The sequence below is a fragment of the Podarcis melisellensis genome, assembly GCF_964234715.1.
Source record: "Podarcis melisellensis genome assembly, chromosome: 4".
Taxonomy (NCBI): Eukaryota; Metazoa; Chordata; class Lepidosauria; order Squamata; family Lacertidae; genus Podarcis; species Podarcis melisellensis.
The window spans coordinates 103,433,559-103,453,805 of NC_138531.1; the positions used below are offsets into that span (position 1 = coordinate 103,433,559).

Here is a 20,247-nt window from a genome sequence, read left to right on the forward strand (position 1 = left end):
GAGTATCCAGAGGAAAGTCTCTCTCACCTGCTTTCTCTCTGCCTGCTCTCTTCTCTCCTCTGCCTGACTCAGGAGGCAACCTTCGGCCAGGGCCACCGCCTGGGAACTGGTCTCTGCTCCACAGTCCCTCAGCCAGCTCTCCATCTCTGGTGGAAGGACAGCCAGGAACTGCTCCAAGATCACCAGGTCCAGCATCTCAGCTTTCGTGTGCCTTTCTGGCTTCAGCCACTGATGATCAAGGTGGTAGAGTCGGCTGCAAACCTCTCGGGGCCCTTTGGCCTCCTGGAAGCAGAACTGCCTCAACTGCTGGCTCTGCACCTCTGAGCGGAGGGTGTCCTCCTCACCCAGGATCTTCTGCACAGAGTTTTCCAAGAATCCCCCACTGCTCCCAGTTTGGATGACATGGCCTCTTCCTGCTCTAGGGCCAGCTGTGTCTTGCTCATCCATCTGTGCTCTCAGGAAGCCTCTGAGAGATCGGAAAGAACCCTTTGGGCTTCTGCCAAGTTCTGTTTGTCTGAATGAGAAGCTCTAGCAAATCCTGCAAAGCAAATACATTGTTCTGTTACAAAAGCTGTACAGTATCAGGAGTAGAAAAAGGTTTCCTGAGCAACCATGGATGAGTCTCGCTGGGAACCAGGGTAGGACTGCACCACAGCCCAGACTCTGAGCTATCTTTCTAAAAAGGAGGAGGGGGAGGAGGAGATGTAGGCCTGTAGGATGCCTGTTCAAATGTGGAGTAAAGCGAAGAGATTAATACAAGGGGACTCAGCCTGGTTGCTACTTCCTTCTCGTCAATGCATGAAGTCAGAACTGATTGACAAGGGAGTCATTGATGCCTCGTGAAAAATGAATAGGTGTGTTGAGTCCGAATCTCCTTTCTTGTAGCTTGAAGACATTGGTTGGAATCCTGCGCCCAGGTGACATGGCTCTCCTAAAGCCCGGCCTCACTATACACTGTCCACTGGGAGAGATAGGAAGCCAAAACACTTGTTCTTTAGACGTCCCTTTTATGAAGATGCACGTAGTAAGACCATTGATCCCCTGCTGGTGAGGCTCACTGACCTCCCGCAAATGCAAAAATGAGACCTTTTCGTGTTAGGCAACGATCAGAAGATGCACAGACCATCTCCCAACTGTAGGTGCATACTATCTCCCAACTCAGAATAGTCCGTCATGAAAATCCCCAAACTCGGTTTCATGGGTGACTCTGAGTCAACTCCCTGGGATAGCTTATTGGTGTACATTGTTTTTAAATTTGTTGTTGTACATAAATTGCCTGTTTTACTTCTGTGACTGTACCCCCAAGTGTGTTTCATAAGCTGGTCTCTGACCCTAATAAATTATCTAATCTGACATGGCTCTCCTGTCTCCTCTCTGTCTCCTCTCCAACTAAACATACCCAGCTCCTCACAAAGCTTGGCTTGATCTGCTTGGCTGGCCTCCTCTGCCAATAAGGAGAAAGAAAGAAGGGAAACAGACAAAGAGGTTTGGGAGCAACCATTCAGACACATTTCCTCTCTTGTGCAATGACGCTGACCTGTGTCACACACAGCAGAAGTCGTACTGAGAGCCTTATTTAAAGAAGCCAGATTTCCATCTGCTAGATTTCCCAGGGGGCTCTTAATAATTATTTTTCTGGAAGGGGGGCGGTAAACTCCTCCCCTCCCCCCCACAAAAGATCTAAAGGAAGGAGACAGTTCCTGCGACCTCGCCCCTCTCTGGCAGGACCCCCTGCTCCCGGGGTCTGCCCTCCCCCCATGAGCCACCCTCCCCACTGCACCCTCGGGGGGGGGGGAGCGAGAGGAGACTCACCAGATCCCAGGAGAGGATCGCCCTTCCCAAAGGAGTAAGCAGCGTCTTTATACAAATGCAGAATATAGAGTACTGTAGTTGCAAACCTCGCGCAACCCCGTCCCTCCCTGGCAGGACCCCTGCTCCCTGGGGCTCCCCCCCCCACATGAGCCAGCCTCCCCTGCTGCAGCTCTGGGACCCCCCCCTTCTCCCCACTCCCCCCTGGGGGGGGAGGAAGAGACTCACCAGATCCCCTTGGAAGAGAACAATGCAGCATTTGCAGCACAGGAAAGCAACCCCCCCCTTTGCAGGAAGGGGAGGGAGGGGGTTTTCCTCTGGAGGACCTGGTCCCCCTTTACTTCCTGTCCTCTCTAGGAATGCAGCTCGGTTCCCTTTAACCCTTGCAGAGCTGAGTCCACCCTGCTCAGTCCTCTCTGCCTTTTCTCTCCTGCATTGTACAATCCCAGAGATGCTCATTTTATTTTTGCTCTTGGCTGGTCTGTGATCCACTCCCTCCCTTGGCCAGAAACTGGAGGAAGAGGTTGCAGGGAAAAGGGCTTTGCAGGAAGCAAGGAACCTCCTCCTAGAATGGGAGGGAGCCCCCTGGGTCATCTATTCCAGCCCCCCTGCAAGGCAGGAATCTCAGCCAAAGCATCCAACCTCTGCTTAAACACCTCCAAGGAAGGAGAGTCCGCCATCTCCCAAGGGATTCTGCTGCTCTTCCCCTCAGAATGTTCTTCCTGCTCTTTAGGCAGCAGAAACTGCTTTCTGGTCCTCTGGGTCCCTTATTCTGGGTGCTCCCCTCTAGGGCAGGAGAAAACAAGCTGGCTCCCTCTTCCATGGGTCAGCCCTCCAGACATTGAGAGGTGGCTCTCAGGTCTCCATCCAGGCAGGTCTCAGCTGAGGGGCGATCAGGAAGACACGCTGTTCCTGCCTCTCCTGGGACTACACATTGCTGAGCTGAAAATGCAGGAAAGTGCACATTTTGAAGGCTTTGGGCATATTTTGTGAATGGAGAAATCTGAGGAGAAAACAATGACACCAGACAGGAATACCGGAGCAAAACAGCAGCCAGTTGGCTCGGTCTTTATTGAAGACTGTGGCGACAGGACTCCCACCTGCCACAAGGTGGAACAAGATGGATGCCCCGAACAAGAGAGCCCCCAAACATTTATCAGCTGCTAATCCTCATGTTATACAACCCCAACTTTATCACTAATACATCATGGTTACATCATGAAAGGAGAGGTCTGGTGGCAGTAATCTGAGCATCCTGGACCCTGCCCCATGGTTCCCTGTAAAGGTAGAGGGACCCCTGTCCGTTTGTTCCAGTCATGGCCGACTTTGGGGTTGCGGCGCTCATCTTGCTTCCGGGTCATGTGGCCAGTATGATTAAACCGCTTCTGGCGAACCAGAGCAGTGCACGGAAACGCCGTTTCCCTTCCCAATGGAGCGGTACCTATTTATTTACTTGCTCTTTGACGTGCTTTCAAACTGCTAGGTTGGCAAGAGCAGGGACTGAGCAATGGGTGCTCACCCGGTCGCGGGGATTTGAACCGCCGTTCTTCTGATATGCAAGTCCTAGGCTCTGTGGTTTCACCCACAGCGCCACCTGCGTCCCTTATGGTTCCCTTTGCCCTCCACCAAACACCCATCGAGTGTAACAAAAGAGATATTTACATTTGCAGGCACACACGCTAAACCCTGTCTGTGGTGCCTATCCCTTTTCCCAAATGATAACACAAGAGACCAGAGTATGGGTTCAAATTGGCCACAACTTTATTGAACTTCAGAAGTGGGAAACTTGGCATAGGCCTTGGCAGGTAACCCTCTCAGCCCGCCTGGCTGAGGATATGCAGGCAGTTGAGGCCCAGTGAGAGGGGACTGCAAAGCGCAAGCTTACACAGCATGGCCTTCCACTGACCTCGTCCGGGGAGTTTGACCTATATGCCGCCGCTCTAGGGCCAGGGACTCCCAGTTTGCCCTTTAACAGGCCCTGCACGCACCGCCGCATGGGGAGGGAGCATGAATGCATCCCCCCCCAACTTGATGTTAGACTAAAGGCTACCTTGCCAAGGCCTAAAACCGCCACTCGAGGCCCTAAAGGGCCTCGCCGCCAAGTCCCACAACCGAGGACCAATTAAACCCCGCAATTGGAAGCCCCTCTCCAGCGAAGACGGGGTAGGAGATTGGACCAGCCGATGGTCATTGATGGGTACAAGGCATGCAGGCTTTTTAGATCTGCCCTTGCAGCAAGGGTAAGGGCAATGCCTTTTTGCTCCACTAGATCGTTCTCCCCCGCATGCATAATCAAGACCCTTGGAGGGCCCTGGGCCGCTGCGGCACTACGCAGCATGGGCATCAAGCTCCGCCAACGCATGCCCCGCTGGGCCATCCAATAAAAGCGTACCTTGGGGTGGATGTTAAGGTTAAGGCCACAATTTTGAGACCGTGCATAATCTGCTGCCCAATGGACAATGCTGTGGCCTATCACCCAGATCTTCATGGTGGGCAAACCTGTAAGACAATTAAATTGCAAGTGATAAGGAGGAGGAGCCGGGACGAATGTAACTTTTGTAGGCTGTCGAGCGCCAGCGGCCCAGTGTCTTGATGTGTGCGGGGTCCCAACCCTGTATCGCTGCTGAAGTAGCAGCCCCAATACGAAACGAGTGCCCGGAATATTCCTGGGGACTAACACCGCAAGCAGATAAGGCTTTGCGTAAAACCGCTGTGAATTGTGATCACGTCAACGGGCCTGTGTTTGAGTGAATGAAGAAAGGGCCCTTGCACTGGGGCCGGACCCTGAAGAAGCAGCGTGTGTCGTGATATGGGCAGGGGCCCGCCTGTTCCGTTGGGGACAGCGCGAGCGTGACCCCTTTCCGCAACTGGTCAGTATTTGAGGACCGAATCTTAACATTCAACGTATGCCCAGAGAACTTGATGTCGTTGTCTGCCAACCCTGATTGCAGGGGCCCAGCCAAACACTCCCCAATGCGCATGGCACCAAAAAAGGCTAGGAAAATGCTGCCCAAAAGAGACGCGTTTCGAAATTTGACCAGCAGATCTCTGGTAGTTTTTTCCAAATTAGATAAAGTATGTCTATGGTGATAGGCTTCCTGCCATCCTGACGAGGGGGAATGACATGCTGCCACCCAGCCAGTAACTTCTTGACATGGAAGCTGTCACAGGGGTCTGGCCAGTGACGGAACTTACAAAAGAAAGAAATAGCTGCCCTGTAAAGCATTAAAGTTTTTATGGCAAGGCCCTTGCGCTTTAGGAGCACCAAGAACTGAAGCACCTCCTCCTCGGATGCGCGCCGTGTTACAGAGCCACAAAAGCGCCCAAAGGCATCCCAGGCCCTGGAATAAGAACGTCTAGTGGAGGCTGCTATTGCTGCCAATACTCCCTGGTTTACTTCTCGCTTCCAATCTCCCACAGATTGTCTGGGAAGGCGTCTGGGGACTGGGCTGCTCCTGGTGCCAGTTTGCGGAAACGCTCCATCTGGAAACGAGACAGGGCATCAGCAATGTTATTGTTAAGGCCAGGTATGAAGTGGGCAGTGAAAGAAATATTGTGCTGCAGGCACTCCAGCACAAACAGGCACAGGGCCCTTATGACCCTCTGGGACTTTGCTGACTGCCTAGATATAACTCTTACCACTGCTTGATTGTCAGACCAGAAACAGACCCTGGAATTCGAAAAGAGGGTTCCCCAGATGCGAATGGCGACTAGAATAGGAAAGAACTCCAGAAAGGTTAAATCCCGAGTAATGCCTGCTGCGTGCCAAGAAGATGGCCATGGCTGGGCGCACCAATGTCCCCTGAAGAACACGCCACAGCCAAAGCGGCCAGAAGCATCAGAATGAACCTGGAACTCCACCCCGGGGTTAAGGCACTTCTGCCAAAAAGACACCCCATTATAATCCTGCAGGAATGCAAGCCAAACCCTCAGATCGTCCTTTATCTGCCTTGTCACCCTGATGTGATGGTGGGGGGCTACCCCCATGGCTGTGAGCCGTGCCAGACGGGCACAAAAGGCACGGCCTGGCGCCACTACTCTACACGCACAATTAAGATGACCCAACAGGGATTGCACCTGGCGAAGGGTGGTCTTCTTAACCCCAAGCATTGCCTCCAGCAAAGCTTTCAAGGATTCCAACTTGGTTTGCGGTAGGCGCGACGACTGCTGAATTGTGTCCAATTCAATACCCAAGTAGGAAAGGAGAGTCGAAGGGCCCTCGGTCTTGTCAGCAGCCAGAGGTATGCCAAAGTCAGCTGCAAGGCGCATGAATGTAGCTAGGGATAGGGCAGAGTTGGGGGAGTCTGGAGCCCCAAAGATAAGAAAGCCATCTAAGTAATGGGTCACAAAAGGGGAACCAGATGTGGTTTTGAAGGCCCATTCAATGAATGTGCTGAAGGTTTCAAAGGCTACGCAGGCCACAGAGCAGCCCATGGGCATAGCCTTGTCAAAGTACCAGCTATCCCTGAATTTGAATCCAAGCAGCCAAATTTTTCAGCCGAAAGGCTGACTCGATGTCACATTTTGCCAATAAGGCCCCAGTGCCCAATTCCCTAATCATTTTAATGGCCACATCCAAGGATGCATATTTAACTGAACAAAGCTCCCGCGGTATGGCATCGTTTACAGACCCACCCCTAGGATAAGAAAGGTTGTGTATCATGGGGAACTCACCAGGAAGTTTTTTGGGCACTATGCCAAGAGGGGAAACTATAAACTTTTTGAAAGGGGGAGCCGGGAAAGGGCCGGCCACCCTGCCTAAACGCCGCTCTTTTTCAATTTTGTTAAAAGCAACAAGGGGCATTTCCATTACCGACTTTTGATTAGGAGGGGTTCTGGATACCGGTGTATTGGAGACAGGGATGCGGAAGCCAAAACGAAACCCTGCTTCCAAGTAATTGGCTGCAGTCCTGTTGGGATAAGCCTGTAACAAAGGTAGCATCGCGGAGAGGTGGACAGCTAGCCAATTGTCAAAAGTTGTATCAATATCCACTGCCTTCTCCTTCTTGCGACGCGATTCAGCCTTAAACTTGGAACTACAAGAATAAGCTGGGGAGAGCAGGGCAAACAAGTCCACAAATTCCCCATTTAGAATACGGTTGGGTATATTCTTTTTAAACCGGATGCCAGGAGGCTGATCCGTGGCCTTGAAGTTAGATGCCCGCACCTTCCCTTTCACATCCTCCCCACATGGTTCCTTGGCCACAAAGGCACGGCGATGGCGCCGGGTGCGACCTTCCCAAATCCAACTAGGCAGGCCAGGGGCCTTGTGGGTAGTAACCCAGTACCCTTTGCACCGTTCTTCCGACTCGCCACAGGAGGAATCACACGTACCTGAAAGATCTGAAGAATCCGAAGAGTCCCTCCTGCACTTACGCCCATGCTTCCTCAATCTGCAAGACCTCTTCTTCCTGCGACCTGTTCTGCGTGAATCAGGGCTGGAGGAGCTGTCTGATGAACTCGAAACCGGTGAGCTATGCCTATGCCTACCCTCGCGGGAGCGTCGACGAGGGGACTTAGACTTATCTAAGCGCTCCTTAGCCAGGTGACGCTGCAGGATGCGGTTCTGACGCAGCAATTCCTGCACATCGTTGTCACTGGACTGGGAAGAATCACTCTCAGCAGTGAGCTCCTCTGTGTATGTCCGCTTTTTCTTCTTAGGAAGGGCCCTGTAGGGCCTGGCATCAAAGGTGGAGGGGCCATACTCCCTCACTTTTTTCTTAGAGATAATTAACTTCATAGGTGGGACCTTCCGGCTGAAAGGCCCTTTTTAAAAATCCTGTTGGCCGCCTTTACTGCATTGCTAGGGGTACCCCTCGATGCGGCTCTTGGGGTGCCCACCCCTACGGCACCAAGAGAGTGTGAGGGGGAGCCTTCTCTTTGATCAGCAGCCACGGCTAGAGACATAATGCACCTTGAAGCAAGTCAACCACTACTAAGGCCTACAAATACCTAAGTATGATGGCAGTTTGTTGTATTTGTTTTTGTTTGTTTGTTTTTGCTTGTTTGTTATATTAATTATAATTATTAGATTTATTTATATTTGCAATTGGAATGTTTAGGTGAAAGACAGAACCAGCCAACCTAACTGCGCACAAACGCTAAGACTGCAAAAAATAGAGACAGTTAGCACACATCCTGAAGACTGTCACCGGAAATCACCCCCCCCTTTTTCATCTACACGTGTACCGCATAAGCACACACACATACACGCATCTCCCCTCCCTGACCCGAGAGATGTCCCTTTAGAGGGTCATCTCTTAAAAGCCTTCCGTAAATAAGGAAGTGCTAGATTGACAGCTTTTTCACCATAAGCGATCCGCTTCGCCCCATTTTACTGTGAGTAGACCGGGCGCCTGAACTCTAGGTCAAACAACGGCCGCCTCAGCCAATCATCGTTGCCAAACAGCGCCCCTGGTGGTGACTACACTGGTACTGCAGCCGGCATTCGCTGCGTCCCTGTTTGACAGCTCACTGATACAACGTTTCCGAGTTCAGTCAACCGTGACTGATCCAATCAAGACCTTGCTACATTGTTTCCTGAACTTGGAGCTGGTTTGAACTTCAAAGTCTTTTGCCGTTTTATATTCACCAAAAATCAGCCGTATGTCGGATTTTCATCGGACCGCTTTTATTCCACTGCACGTTACAAGGACTATCAAAGGGGGGTGACTTGGGTCGGAGCGGCCATAATCCCTCGACCGAGCGGTCACGTACTCGGCGACCCTTCCCCGCTGACAGGACAACCTTGATAGCCATCGTGATGGGATCAGACACAAGGCTATCAGGGATACAATAACTTGCATATCTTAGTGTATTCCACGCAGACTCTCACAAAGGACACTGACCGGATTCCCCTCAGGGGGCAGGAAACTTCACCCTTCTCCTTTGTTTTTCAGGGTGACTCATGTGGGGAGGGGAGAGGAAGCTCTGGCCAGGTGTCAGGACACTCGGATTACCTGTGAAGCCCCTCCTCGACTCCTCCTAATTCTAATGTAATCATGATGTAAATATGATGTAATTCTGGGGGTGTAGTTTGGGGGATTAGCAACTAATAAAAGTTAGGGTCATCCTTTGTTCGGGGCTTCCATCTTACTTCACCTCGTGGACGGTGGGAGCCCTGTCGCGACAGTCTTTTCCTTAATAAAGACCGAGCCTACTGGCTGCTGTTTTGCTCTGATTTGCCCTGGTCGGTGTCTTCCTTTGTCCAAGAGAGCCCTCGGATTTTCCTGTAACAAGACCAACTTGGGGGAACGGGGGGTGGGGGTGGAAGCATGACCGCCATGTGGCCTGACTTAGTCCCCCCCCCCCCCGATAAGGAAAAACTGAAGTGGGTTGCCCTGCAGCCCAGCAAGGCACCCCCCCCCAGCGTGATTCAAGTCAAAAAGGTCGCCTTATGGCCCTCTTCTGCGGGTGGCAAAACAGCAGGCCAGCCTAGCGACCCAGCTGAGGCCTGCGCCACATTTTGGCCAGCAACACCAGTGGCTGGCAGCAATGCCACCCCCCAGCTGCAAAAAACAAGCAGGCAGTGGCTGCTGCCTAGCTAGGGCCTGTGCATCCTGCTCGGGTCGGCAGCAGCAGCTTCAACAAACCACAACAATAAGCCTCAACAGACAAATTAAGTCATAAATCTCAACAGAGCCTCCCGGGTCAGCAGGGCCTCCTGCGGGGGCAATGCCGCCGCCCCCACGCCGCTGAGAAAGGGACTAGGCCGCGTTTTGAGGCCTAGTGAGGCCCACACTGCCCTCCCGGTGCCCCCCCGCCCAAAAAAAGCAAGCAGGCCCAGCCGCAGCCTCGCTGGAGCCCCGCGCTGCCCGCCTGGGTCGGAAGGGGCACCGGACAGGCGGTGGTGGGGAGCTATGCCCCCCCGTCACCCAAATGCAAGCAAAAGTAAAGAAGGCCGGTTACTTACCTCAGTCCGGCCGCCTGGATACGCTCCTGATCCTGATCTTGATCCTAGAAGGAAGAACAGCAAAAGAGGCTTGACCTCAGGGGTCAGCCTCTTTTCTTTTGGCCTTAGGCCCACCCCCAGCCAGCCGTCCATTGTCCTCCCTGGCCGAGGGCGGGTCAAAGGCCAGCTCAAGCAGGTGGGTGGCACCCGCCCAGGTGAGCCTCGCTTGGTGCCACAAACCCCGCCCACCTGTGGGGAAGGGTGGGCGGATATTCCCTGTTTCCCAGCCAAGTCAATCACACCTTTTTGTCTTCCTCTCGGTTTGTTATTTCTGGAATGGCTACCTGTCTGGCACTCAGGTATCAGGATGCCAGGGATTATCCCTCAGGCAGAGGGGCTGCTGAGGAGCTGAGCTCACAGGTCTAGATGAATTTCTGAAGTTTTCCCTGTGAGCCAGTACATAGATGCATTTATCAGTGAATTGTTACATTTGGTATCGTGCAGCAGAGGCCCTTTGAGCAGATAGGAAGTGTCTGGGTAGAACTTCAAAGGTATCCCATTGTAGAGCGCATTACTGTAGTCCAAGCGGGAGATAAGCAGAGCATGCACCACTCTGGCGAGGCAGTCTGCAGTCAGATAGGGTCTCAGCCTGCGTACCAGATGGAGCTGGTAAACAGCTGCCCTGGACACAGATTTGACCTGTGCCTCCATGGAGAGCTGTGAGTCCAAAATGACTCCCAGGCTGCGCACCTGGTCCTTCAGGGGCACAGTTACCCCATTCTGGACCAGGGAGTCCTCCATACCTGCCCCCTCCTGTCACCCCAAAACAGTAATTCTGTCTTGTCAGGATTCAACCTCAATCTGTTAGCTGCCATCCATCCTCCCAACTGCCTCCAGACACTCACACAGGACCTTCACCGCCTTCACTGGTTCTGATTTAAAAGAGAGGTAGAGCTGGGTATCATCCGCATACTGATGAACACCCAGCCCAAACCCCCTGATGATCCTTCCCAGTAGCTTCATATATATGTTAAAAAGCATTGGGGAGAGGATGGATCCCTGAGGCACCCCACAAGTGAGAGCCCAGGGGTCTGAATACTCACCCCCCCCACTTTCTGAACACAGCACAGGGGGAAGGAGCGGAACCACGGTATGACAGTGCCCCCAGCTTCCAGCCCCTCAAGACGCTCCAGAAGGATGTTATGGTCGATGGTATCAAACGCCGCTCTCACTTTTGTCCCTAACCCACCAGAGATCATCAACCAGCGCGACCAAGGGAGTTTCAAGTCCCATGTTGAGGCCTGAATCCCATCTGGAAGGGATCCAAATGGTCCGCTTCCTCCAGGCGTGCCTGGAGTTGTTCAGCAACCATTCGCTCAATCACCATGCCCAAGAATGGAGGATTTGAGACTGGGCGATATTTGGCCATCGTGGCCGCATCTAAAGATGGGTCCCGGAAGGCTCCCTCACGGAAGCATTCACCACCCCACGAAGCCCATCGCCCAGCCCTTCTCTTTTATAAGCCAGGATGGACAAGGGTCAAGGAGACAAGTGGTTGGTTTCACTCGTCCAAGCAGCCTGTCCACATCCTCGGGGGTAACAGATTGGAATTGATACCACACAACTTGACTAGACAGGGCTCTAGCACTCTCCCGCCCTGCTCCCATGGTGGAGTCTACATCTTCTCGAATCTGAGCGACTTTGTCTGCAAAAAAACTTTGCAAAATCATTGCAGGAGATCATGTGGCCTGTACTGGGCCCTACTGGAGCAGGTGGTTCTGCTAAATTGCAAAGCACTTGAAAGAGTCTCCTGCTGCTGTTTTCTGTAGATGTAATAGAGGCGGTGAAGAAAGTCTTCTTTGCCGTCACTATCAACACTTGGTAGGCTCGACATTGAGCTCTAACCCGTATCTGGTCAGCTTCAGAATGGGTTATCTGCCACTGGCGCTCTAGCCGTCTCAGCGATTGTTTCATCACCCTCAGCTCCGGGGAAAACCACGGGGCTGTCCGAGCTCCATGCAATCGGAGAGGGTGCTTCGGAGCCAAACAGTCAATAGCCCTGGTTAACTCCACATTTCAGCGGGCCACCAGGAATCAACTGAAAGGCCATCAACATGGCATAAAACATCCCCAACCACTGGAAATCATTTGGATCCATTAAGGGGTGGACCATCTGAATCGGTCCCACCTCTCTGCAGAGGGGAAGGTTCACGGAGAAGTCCAGTTGCACCAGGAAGTGATCTGACCGTGGCAGATCACGAACATCCATAATAATAATAATTATTTATTTATACTCCGCCCTCCCCAGCCAAGGCCGGACTCAGAGCGGCTTACAAGCAATAATAAAAACAAGTTGAATGATTACAATTTAAAAACAAAATTAAAATACAATATTAACATATTGAAATATTAAAATATTAAAATTTAGCCTCTTCGCAGCAGGAGAAAGAAAAAAGAAAGAGGGAGGGAATCAAATTGGCTCCAAGTCAAAGGTCAGGCGAAACAAGTCTGTGTTACAGGCCCTGCGGAAAGAAATCAGATCCTGCAGGGCCCTGGTCTCATGAGGCAGAGTGTTCCATCAGGCCGGAGCCAGAGTTGAAAAGGCCCTCGCTCTGGTTGAAGCCAATCTAACTTCCTTAGGGCCCAGGACCCTAGGGTGTTGCTATTTATGGACCTTGAGGCTCTCCGTGGGGCATACCGGGAGAGGCAGTCCCGTAGGTACAAGGGTCCTAGGCCGTGAAGGGCTTTAAAGGTCAAAAGCAGCACCTTAAATCTGACCCTGTACTCTACCGGGAGCCAGTGCAGCTTGAAAAGCACAAGGTGAATATGCTCACATGGCAGAGACCCCGTGAGGAGCCTCGCTGCAGCATTCTGTACCCGCTGGAGTTTCTGGGACAGCTTCAAGGGCAGCCCCGCATAGAGCGAATTACAGTAGTCAAGCCTGGAGATGACCGTCGCATGGATCACTGTGGCCAGGTCGGGGTGGGAAAGGTAAGGGACCAACTGCTTGATGCGGCAAAGGTGGAAAAATGTCGCCTTGGCTGTTGCTGTAACTTGCGCCTCCATGGAAAGGGAGGCGTCAATGATTACACCCAAACTCTTAACGGAAGGCAATGGCACTAATTGGCCCCCCCCCCACAAGGACTTCCGGGTTGGCGCCATCGCTGAATGGCGGACTCCCTCCAAGCTCCGGAGGGTTAGGCAGGGGCTGGGTCCCACCGCGCCGGCGATGCGGGGACCCTCAAAACCATGGGCGCAAGAGAAGGGAGTTGGTCCCTCATCCCCATGACATCCCGACCCAGCCATAGGACCTGTCTTCGAAGGATTTAGTCTCAATCGGCTCCCACGAAACCATCCAGCTACAGCTTACAAGCATCTGGTCAGTATGTTCGGGGCCGAGTCAGTGTGGCCATCCATCAGCAGATAGAGCTGAGTGTCTTCAGCATATTGGTGACAGCCCAGCCCAAAGCTCTGGATAATCTGGGCAAGGGGGCACATAAAGATGTTAAAAAGCATTGGGGAGAGAATTGCACCCTGCGGCACTCCACACACCAAGGAATGGTGCGATGACATTTCCCTCCCGAGTGCCACCCTCTGTGCCCGACCAGAGATAAAAGAGCACAGCCAGTTACGGGCTATGCCCTGTATCCCTACGTCTGCGAGGCAGTGGTCCAGAAGATCATGATCGACCATGTCAAAGGCTGCTGACAAATCTAAAAGGATCAGCAGTCCTGACGCGCCTCAATCCAGTTATCTATGGAGATCATCTGTTAGGGCAACCAGAGCCGTCTCGGTCCCAAAACCAGGACAGAACCCGGACTGAAATGGATCTAAAGCCAATGTTTCCTCCAGAAACCTACCAAGCTGTTCAGCAACCACTCTCTCAATTACCTTATCCAGGTATGGAAGATTTGAAACTGGGTGGTAATTGGATAGGTCTAAGGGATCTAATGAAGTTTTCTTTAAGAGTGGACACACCACTGCTTCCTTCAGTTCCCCTGGGAATGTCCCCGTGTCAAGGGACAAATTGATAATTTCAACCAGGGGGGTCCGCGCAACATCTGGACACTCCCTAATCAGCCAAGATGGGCACGGATCAAGGAGGCAGGTGGTGGGCCTACTAACTTGGAGGAATCTATCCACGTCAGCTGGGAGTATCCGATCGAAATGGTCCAACACTGGACCTGAGGTCAGTTGAGGGGCCTCCAGTTCAGTCACTGTATCTAAATTGGCAGGGAGGTCACAGCGGAGCAACAGGACTTTCTCCACAAAAAAGCTCGCGAATGCCTCACAGCTGTGGGTTGAATTTGTGCTTAAATTTGGTTGTCCTCCTAAGGACGTTATTGACCTAATTATTCTAAAAAGTTGTGCCAGGCGAGAGCTAGCGGATGCAATGGAAGTTGCAAAGTAAGAATTCTTAGCAGCTTTCATAGCCATTTCATAGGCTTTCATAAGCGTCCTATAAGATGTTCTTGAGGCTCCGTCACGAGTCCGTTGCCATACTCGCTCTAGCTGTCTGAGATCCCGCTTCATTTTCCGGAGCTCCTTAGTAAACCAAGGGGCCTGGTTTCGACGGGGTCGCAGAGGGCACTTAGGCGCGATCTCATCAATGGCTGCCAAGAGCCGGTTATTCCAGTCCTCAACAAGGTCATCTAATGAGTCGCCAGGAGGAGCAGGGTCCCGCAAGACTTGTTGGAATCTATCAGGATCCATCAGTTTTCGCGGACGAGCCCAAATAGGTTCGCCACCCGAGCCGGGGAGGAGCGGAAAGTCAATCTTGGCTTTCAGAGCGTAGTGATCAGACCATGGCACTTCCACAGGGGGGAGCATGATCACATCTATGCCAGCCCCAAAGATCAGATCCAGCGTGTGGCCTGCTTGATGAGTGGGGCCCAAAACAAACTGGGAAAGCCCTAGTGTTGCCATGGAAGTCACTAGGTCCAGAGCCTGTGAGGAGGGAGCAGCATCGGCATGGACGTTGAAGTCTCCCAAAACTAGTAGGTGTGGGAACTCCAAGGCCCAGCCCGCCACCACCTCCAGCAGGTCTGACAGGGTGGCTGCCTGTGTGCTGGGTGGTCAGTACACCAGCCAGACATCCAAGCTCTCCTTGGTGCCCCACACGAGACCAACACATTCAATGCCGGAGATCGCCGGGGATGGCAGAGCTCTGAAAGAGCAATCCTCCCGGAATAACAACGCTACTCCTCCCCCCCAACCCACAGTCCGCGATTGATAGAGGACAGAAACCTGTGGGTGTTCTCTCATGTAGGGAGACTACTTCGCCTTCCCGTACCCAGGTCTCCGTCACGCAATCCAGGTCAATCCCGTGAGAAAAAAGTCATGCATTGTGGCGGTTTTGTTGCCTATGGACCTGGCATTGCAAAGCACCAATGACGGAGGTGGGTAATCCTTGCTCGCCCTACCCTCATCCTTTGGGATGGGGCATAGATTGGAAGGGGTTCGAGGATCACTGCATCTCGAAGCCCTTCACCAATAGAGATATCTAGCCCCACCGCCATTCCTCCCTAGCCCTTCAATTGTGGAAATCCCAGATCCCATACTACCCTCCCCAATAGATGGGTATCATCCCCTCAATAACAAGTCATCCTTGGGCCAGGACTCCTGGGTCAAAATGGTATGGGGAAGAGGTGGAGGTTTGATAGGGTAAGTATCCCTAGAAGATAGAACCCAACCAACCACACCCCAAGCGGGGAGGACAGTCCCATGGTGTTTCGTTAACTGTCAATCCCCCTCTCCCTCCTGGGTTAATTGGAGGATTGTTGGTTCTATCTGTGGCTGTGGAAGTATTAATGAGGTATGTGTTATAAGATGTGGATCACTGGCCAACAAAGAGCCAGATTCGAATTTGGAAGATCTGTCCATCCTGTCTCGCCAAGAGTACAGTAGAGAAGGCTGATCATTCTGATAAGTTTTTGGAACATTAGGCAAAGGTCCAGATGTAGATTTGGTGCTGGATATCTCCAGATTGTCAGCAACATAGAGTTCTTTAGGTGTTGTTGCCATAGAAATGTCGGAGGTGCCAAATTCCTCATCTAATTCGGTGTCGTTTGAAAAGGGAACAGGGAGTTGCACTGATGTCTTTCCATGGGATAAAGAGCTGTTGGACGTCTTTAAACATTGTGCTCTAGGCTCTACTGTCCTTATATTTTGGGTAGAAATCTCAGTCTTTATACTCATTAGCCTCTTCTTCAGGTCTTGTAATTCTAGGCTTGCAGAGTTCTTTTCTTCCTTTGGGCAATTAGTGTTTCTAGTGTTGAGCTTGGTTTCCTTTATCCGCAATAGCTTTGATTCTATGCAAGGGAGCAATTGCCTCCTTGTTTCGTCCTTAAATACCCTCACTGGGCGGAGAGAATGGAACCACCATAGAGTATCCTTTATCTCCATGAGTCGAGATGGGAGGGCTGATGACCTAAAGGTCATAAATAAGCGCATGGTGTTTCTCACAGTAGGCAGGAAGTGGAAATTTTCTAGAGCTACATTTCGGTAATGGTAATTCAGGAACTGAGACAAGAACATAGTAATTTGTCTGCGGTTCATCCATCTATGAGTGTATCGGTGAATCTCAAGCATTATCTGGTTCGTTTGCAAGACTTGACAGGACCTCACTTCATCCATAGATTGAGTTGGTGAGTTGTTAACAAAGTCATTTCTTATCATCCTTTTAAGCCCTTGGGCATTTAAAGGGGAGGAGCTAGTATCCAATTGTTTCTCAATGTTAACTATTTTGGTGAGGATTTCATTCAGTCTTTGGAGAACCAGAACCATAATTTCTGCAGACAAGATGCAAATCTCTTGGTAGGGGTACTTATCTGAAATCGGTTGAAAGTAGGCTCCTCTGATATCTTGTTCTAGAGGCATGGGTGGGTCAGCGCTAGGAGTGGGAGGAATCCCTCCTGCTCCTGCTCTTGCCCTCTTGGATGGATTAGCTTTTTCTGTGAGGAGGGGGGTCGGGTCATTGTCATCCTCCTTAAAGTGGGGTAAGGTTCCCCCAACGTTGTTACTCACTGCTTCTTCTATTTGCTCCGTTTTCTTGGCTTCCTCAACCTGTTCTGTTTCTGAGCCAGGGAAGATGCCGTTGGCTCTCTGGTGATTCTTTGTTTTAGAGAAATTGTGAGTCCCAATAATGATTTTCTGGCTCTTTGCATCTCGTTTTCACCTTCCGGCAGGCATTCTCAATAAGGTTAACACCAGGTCTAAGGCATGTCCGCGACTATGAGTTGGGCCAAACATATTCAGGGAAAGCCCCATGGAGGCCATGCTTTCCACGAAGTCCCAAGCGGCCCCTTGTAAGGTCGTGTCGGTGTGGATGTTAAAATCCCCTAGGACAACCAAACTAGGTGTCTCCAGGAGAATATCCGCCATGACCTGGAGCAACTCGGGCAGGGAATCCTTGGTGCAGTGGGGAGCTCTGTACACCAAAAGGAATCCTGTACTGCGCCTATTGCCCAACTTCCAGAATATGCACTCAGAGAACTGGGTCTTCCCAATAGGACGCCTGCTCCACAGGGTAGGACACAAACCAATGCCTTCAAGTTTTTTTTTTAAAAAAGACTGACTAAAGATGCGGAAGAAATTTTTGACAGCAAGAGCTGTTAGTGTATTGGACTCCCATGGGAGTGCTGGAATTTCCATTCTTTGAGGTTTTCAAATGAAGTTGGATGGTCATCTGTTATGGATGCTTTACTTGCTATTCCTGCATCACATGGGTGGAATAGATTGCACCAGGGATCACTTCAAGCTCAAATATTCTACAATTCCGTGATTCTCCCCTGTATGAATTCTTTGATGGTAAGTGAGACTGGCCTTTTGATTGAAGCTCTTTCCACATTCTGTACACTGATAGGGTTTCTCCCCTGTATGAATTCTCTGATGGGAAGTGAGACTGGAGCTCATACTGAAGCTCTTTCCACATTCCATACACTGATAGGGTTTCTCCCCTGTATGAATTCTTTGATGTTTAGCGAGATTGGAGCTCTGCCTGAAGCTCTTTCCACATTCCACACACTGATAGGGTTTCCCCCCTGTATGAATTCTCTGATGGGAAGTGAGACTGGAGCTCATACTGAAGCTCTTTCCACATTCCATACACTGATAGGGCTTCTCCCCTGTATGAATTCTCTGATGGAAAGTGAGACTGGAGCTCTGACTGAAGCTCTTTCCACATTCCATACACTGATAGGGTTTCTCCCCTGTATGAATTCTTTGATGGGAAGTGAGATTGAAGCTCTGACTGAAGCTCTTTCCACATTCCATACACTGATAGGGTTTCTCCCCTTTATGAATTCTTTGATGGGTAGTGAGACTGGAGCTCTGACTGAATCTCTTTCCACATTGCACACACTGATAGGGTTTCTCCCCTGTATGAATTCTTTGATGGGAAGTGAGACTGGAGCTCATACTAAAGCTCTTTCCACATTCCATACACTGATAGGGTTTCTCCCCTGTATGAATTCTTTGATGGGAAGCGAGATCGGAGCTCTGACTGAATCTCTTTCCACATTGCACACACTGATAGGGTTTCTCCCCTGTATGAATTCTTTGATGGAAAGTGAGACTGGAGCTCATACTAAAGCTCTTTCCACATTCCATACACTGATAGGGTTTCTCCCCGGTATGAATTCTTTGATGGTAAGTGAGACTGGAGCTCATACTGAAGCTCTTTCCACATTCCATACACTGATAGGGTTTCTCCCCTGTATGAATTCTGTGATGGGAAGTGAGATCGGAACTCTGACTGAAGCTCTTTCCACATTCCATACACTGATAGGGTTTCTCCCCTTTATGAATTCTTTGATGTTTACGGAGATCGGAGCTCTTATTAAAGCTCTTTCCACATTCAAAGCATTTATATGGTTTCTCCCCTGTATGAATTCTGTGATGGGAAGTGAGAGAGGAGCTGTAGTTGAAGCTCTTTCCACATTCCATGCATTGATAGGGTTTCTCCCAGGTATGAATTCTTTGATGGGAAGTGAGATTGGAGCTCTGCCTGAAGCTCTTTCCACATTCCATACACTGATAGGGTTTCTCCCCTGTATGAATTCTTTGATGTTTACGGAGATCGGAGCTCTTATTAAAGCTCTTTCCACATTCAAAGCATTTATATGGTTTCTCCCCTGTATGAATTCTGTGATGGGAAGTGAGAGAGGAGCTGTAGTTGAAGCTCTTTCCACATTCCATGCATTGATATGGTTTCTCCCAGGTATGAATTCTTTGATGGGAAGTGAGATTGGAGCTCGTACTGAAGCTCTTTCCACATTCCATACACTGATAGGGCTTCTCCCCTGTATGAATTCTTTGATGGGCAGTGAGACTGTGGCTGTGACTGAAGCTCTTTCCACATTCCACACACTGATAGGGTTTCTCCCCTGTATGAATTCTTTGATGGGAAGTGAGAGAGGATCTCTTACTGAATATCTTTCCGCATTCCATGCACTGATAGGGTTTCTTTCCAATGAGATTTCGTTGATGGGAACTGGAATGGGAGCTCTGACTGCAGCTCTTTCCACATTCCAAATTTTTACGTGACTTCTCCACTCTGCAGATTGTGTTGTGGTCACCTTTGTTCTTGATTTCCAATTCATCACAATCTGCAATGGAGAGAAAAAGGGATTAGCGCCTCAGGAACAAATGGAGACGCCAGTTAGGGAATAATGTTCATTAAATTTGTTGTAGAGAAGGCAGTCTTCATTACCTTTGTTATTTGCAATAAACCAATGTATTTATTATTGGATTCTAATCGTTGGTTAAATGTTGCTTTGTTTGAAGTAAGTTACGCATTTTAAAATTTTTGTACTTTTTGTAAAAAAAATGTACTTTTTTCATTGTTTTAGATGCTATTATTACTGTTTCATGTTTATACAGTAGCACCTCGGGTTACGTAACCCTCGGGTTATATAAACATCAGCTTATGAAAGCGACAAATCCATGCGCATGCCCAGAACAGTGATCCTCGGGTTGCGAAAACCTCGGGATCTGGCCGAATCTCCGGAACGGATCCCATTTGCAACCAGAAATACGACTGTATATGTGTTGGAAGCTTCCCAGATTGGCTGGGGCAACCCAACCAGATGGTCAGGGTATATATAAAAACTATTATTAATATTATTATTTTCACTGCTAGTACTACCTGAGATTCAGTCAGCCTGGCTCTTCTCTGGGGCAGATGTTGTTTGGCCCAGTCATGGCATCCCCTCCATCGCCAATGTCAGTCGTCTCTTTGGTCAACCCAAGACTGACAGCAGCAAAAACAAAAACAGAAATCCTGACAGAAGCTACTTATCTATTCTAACAATTCTGAAGCCGACATTTAAGATGCCTGGGCAGTTCAGATCAGCCCAATTGTGGCAGAAGGAGGCAGAACTGGAGGAAGATTGTTCACAGAAAAAACTGTAACCTACTATTTCTTGTGGGGGTGTTAGGTTCCCAGGTGTTGTAGGGGGCGCTGTGAAAATATATGAGGTTTGTCACATAGAGGTATTTTTTGAATTTCCTGGCAGATAGGACGATCCCACACGGAGGCTTACCAA

General features: G+C 50.4%; 2 protein-coding genes across 2 annotated transcripts in view; both read right to left on the reverse strand.

Moving 5' to 3' along the window:
- LOC309369090 (uncharacterized protein) overlaps positions 1 to 20,247 on the reverse strand; it is a 63,312-nt gene that overhangs the window by 30,356 nt on the left and 12,709 nt on the right. The window lies entirely within an intron of this gene.
- Positions 17,230 to 19,145, reverse strand: LOC309368806 (uncharacterized protein; the record flags this gene model as incomplete). The annotated part of the gene is made up of 2 exons (XM_081909111.1): positions 17,230 to 18,593; positions 19,129 to 19,145. 2 exons carry the CDS (start codon positions 19,143 to 19,145, stop codon positions 17,450 to 17,452), a joined length of 1,161 nt encoding a protein of 386 aa, XP_081765237.1. The 3' UTR covers positions 17,230 to 17,449.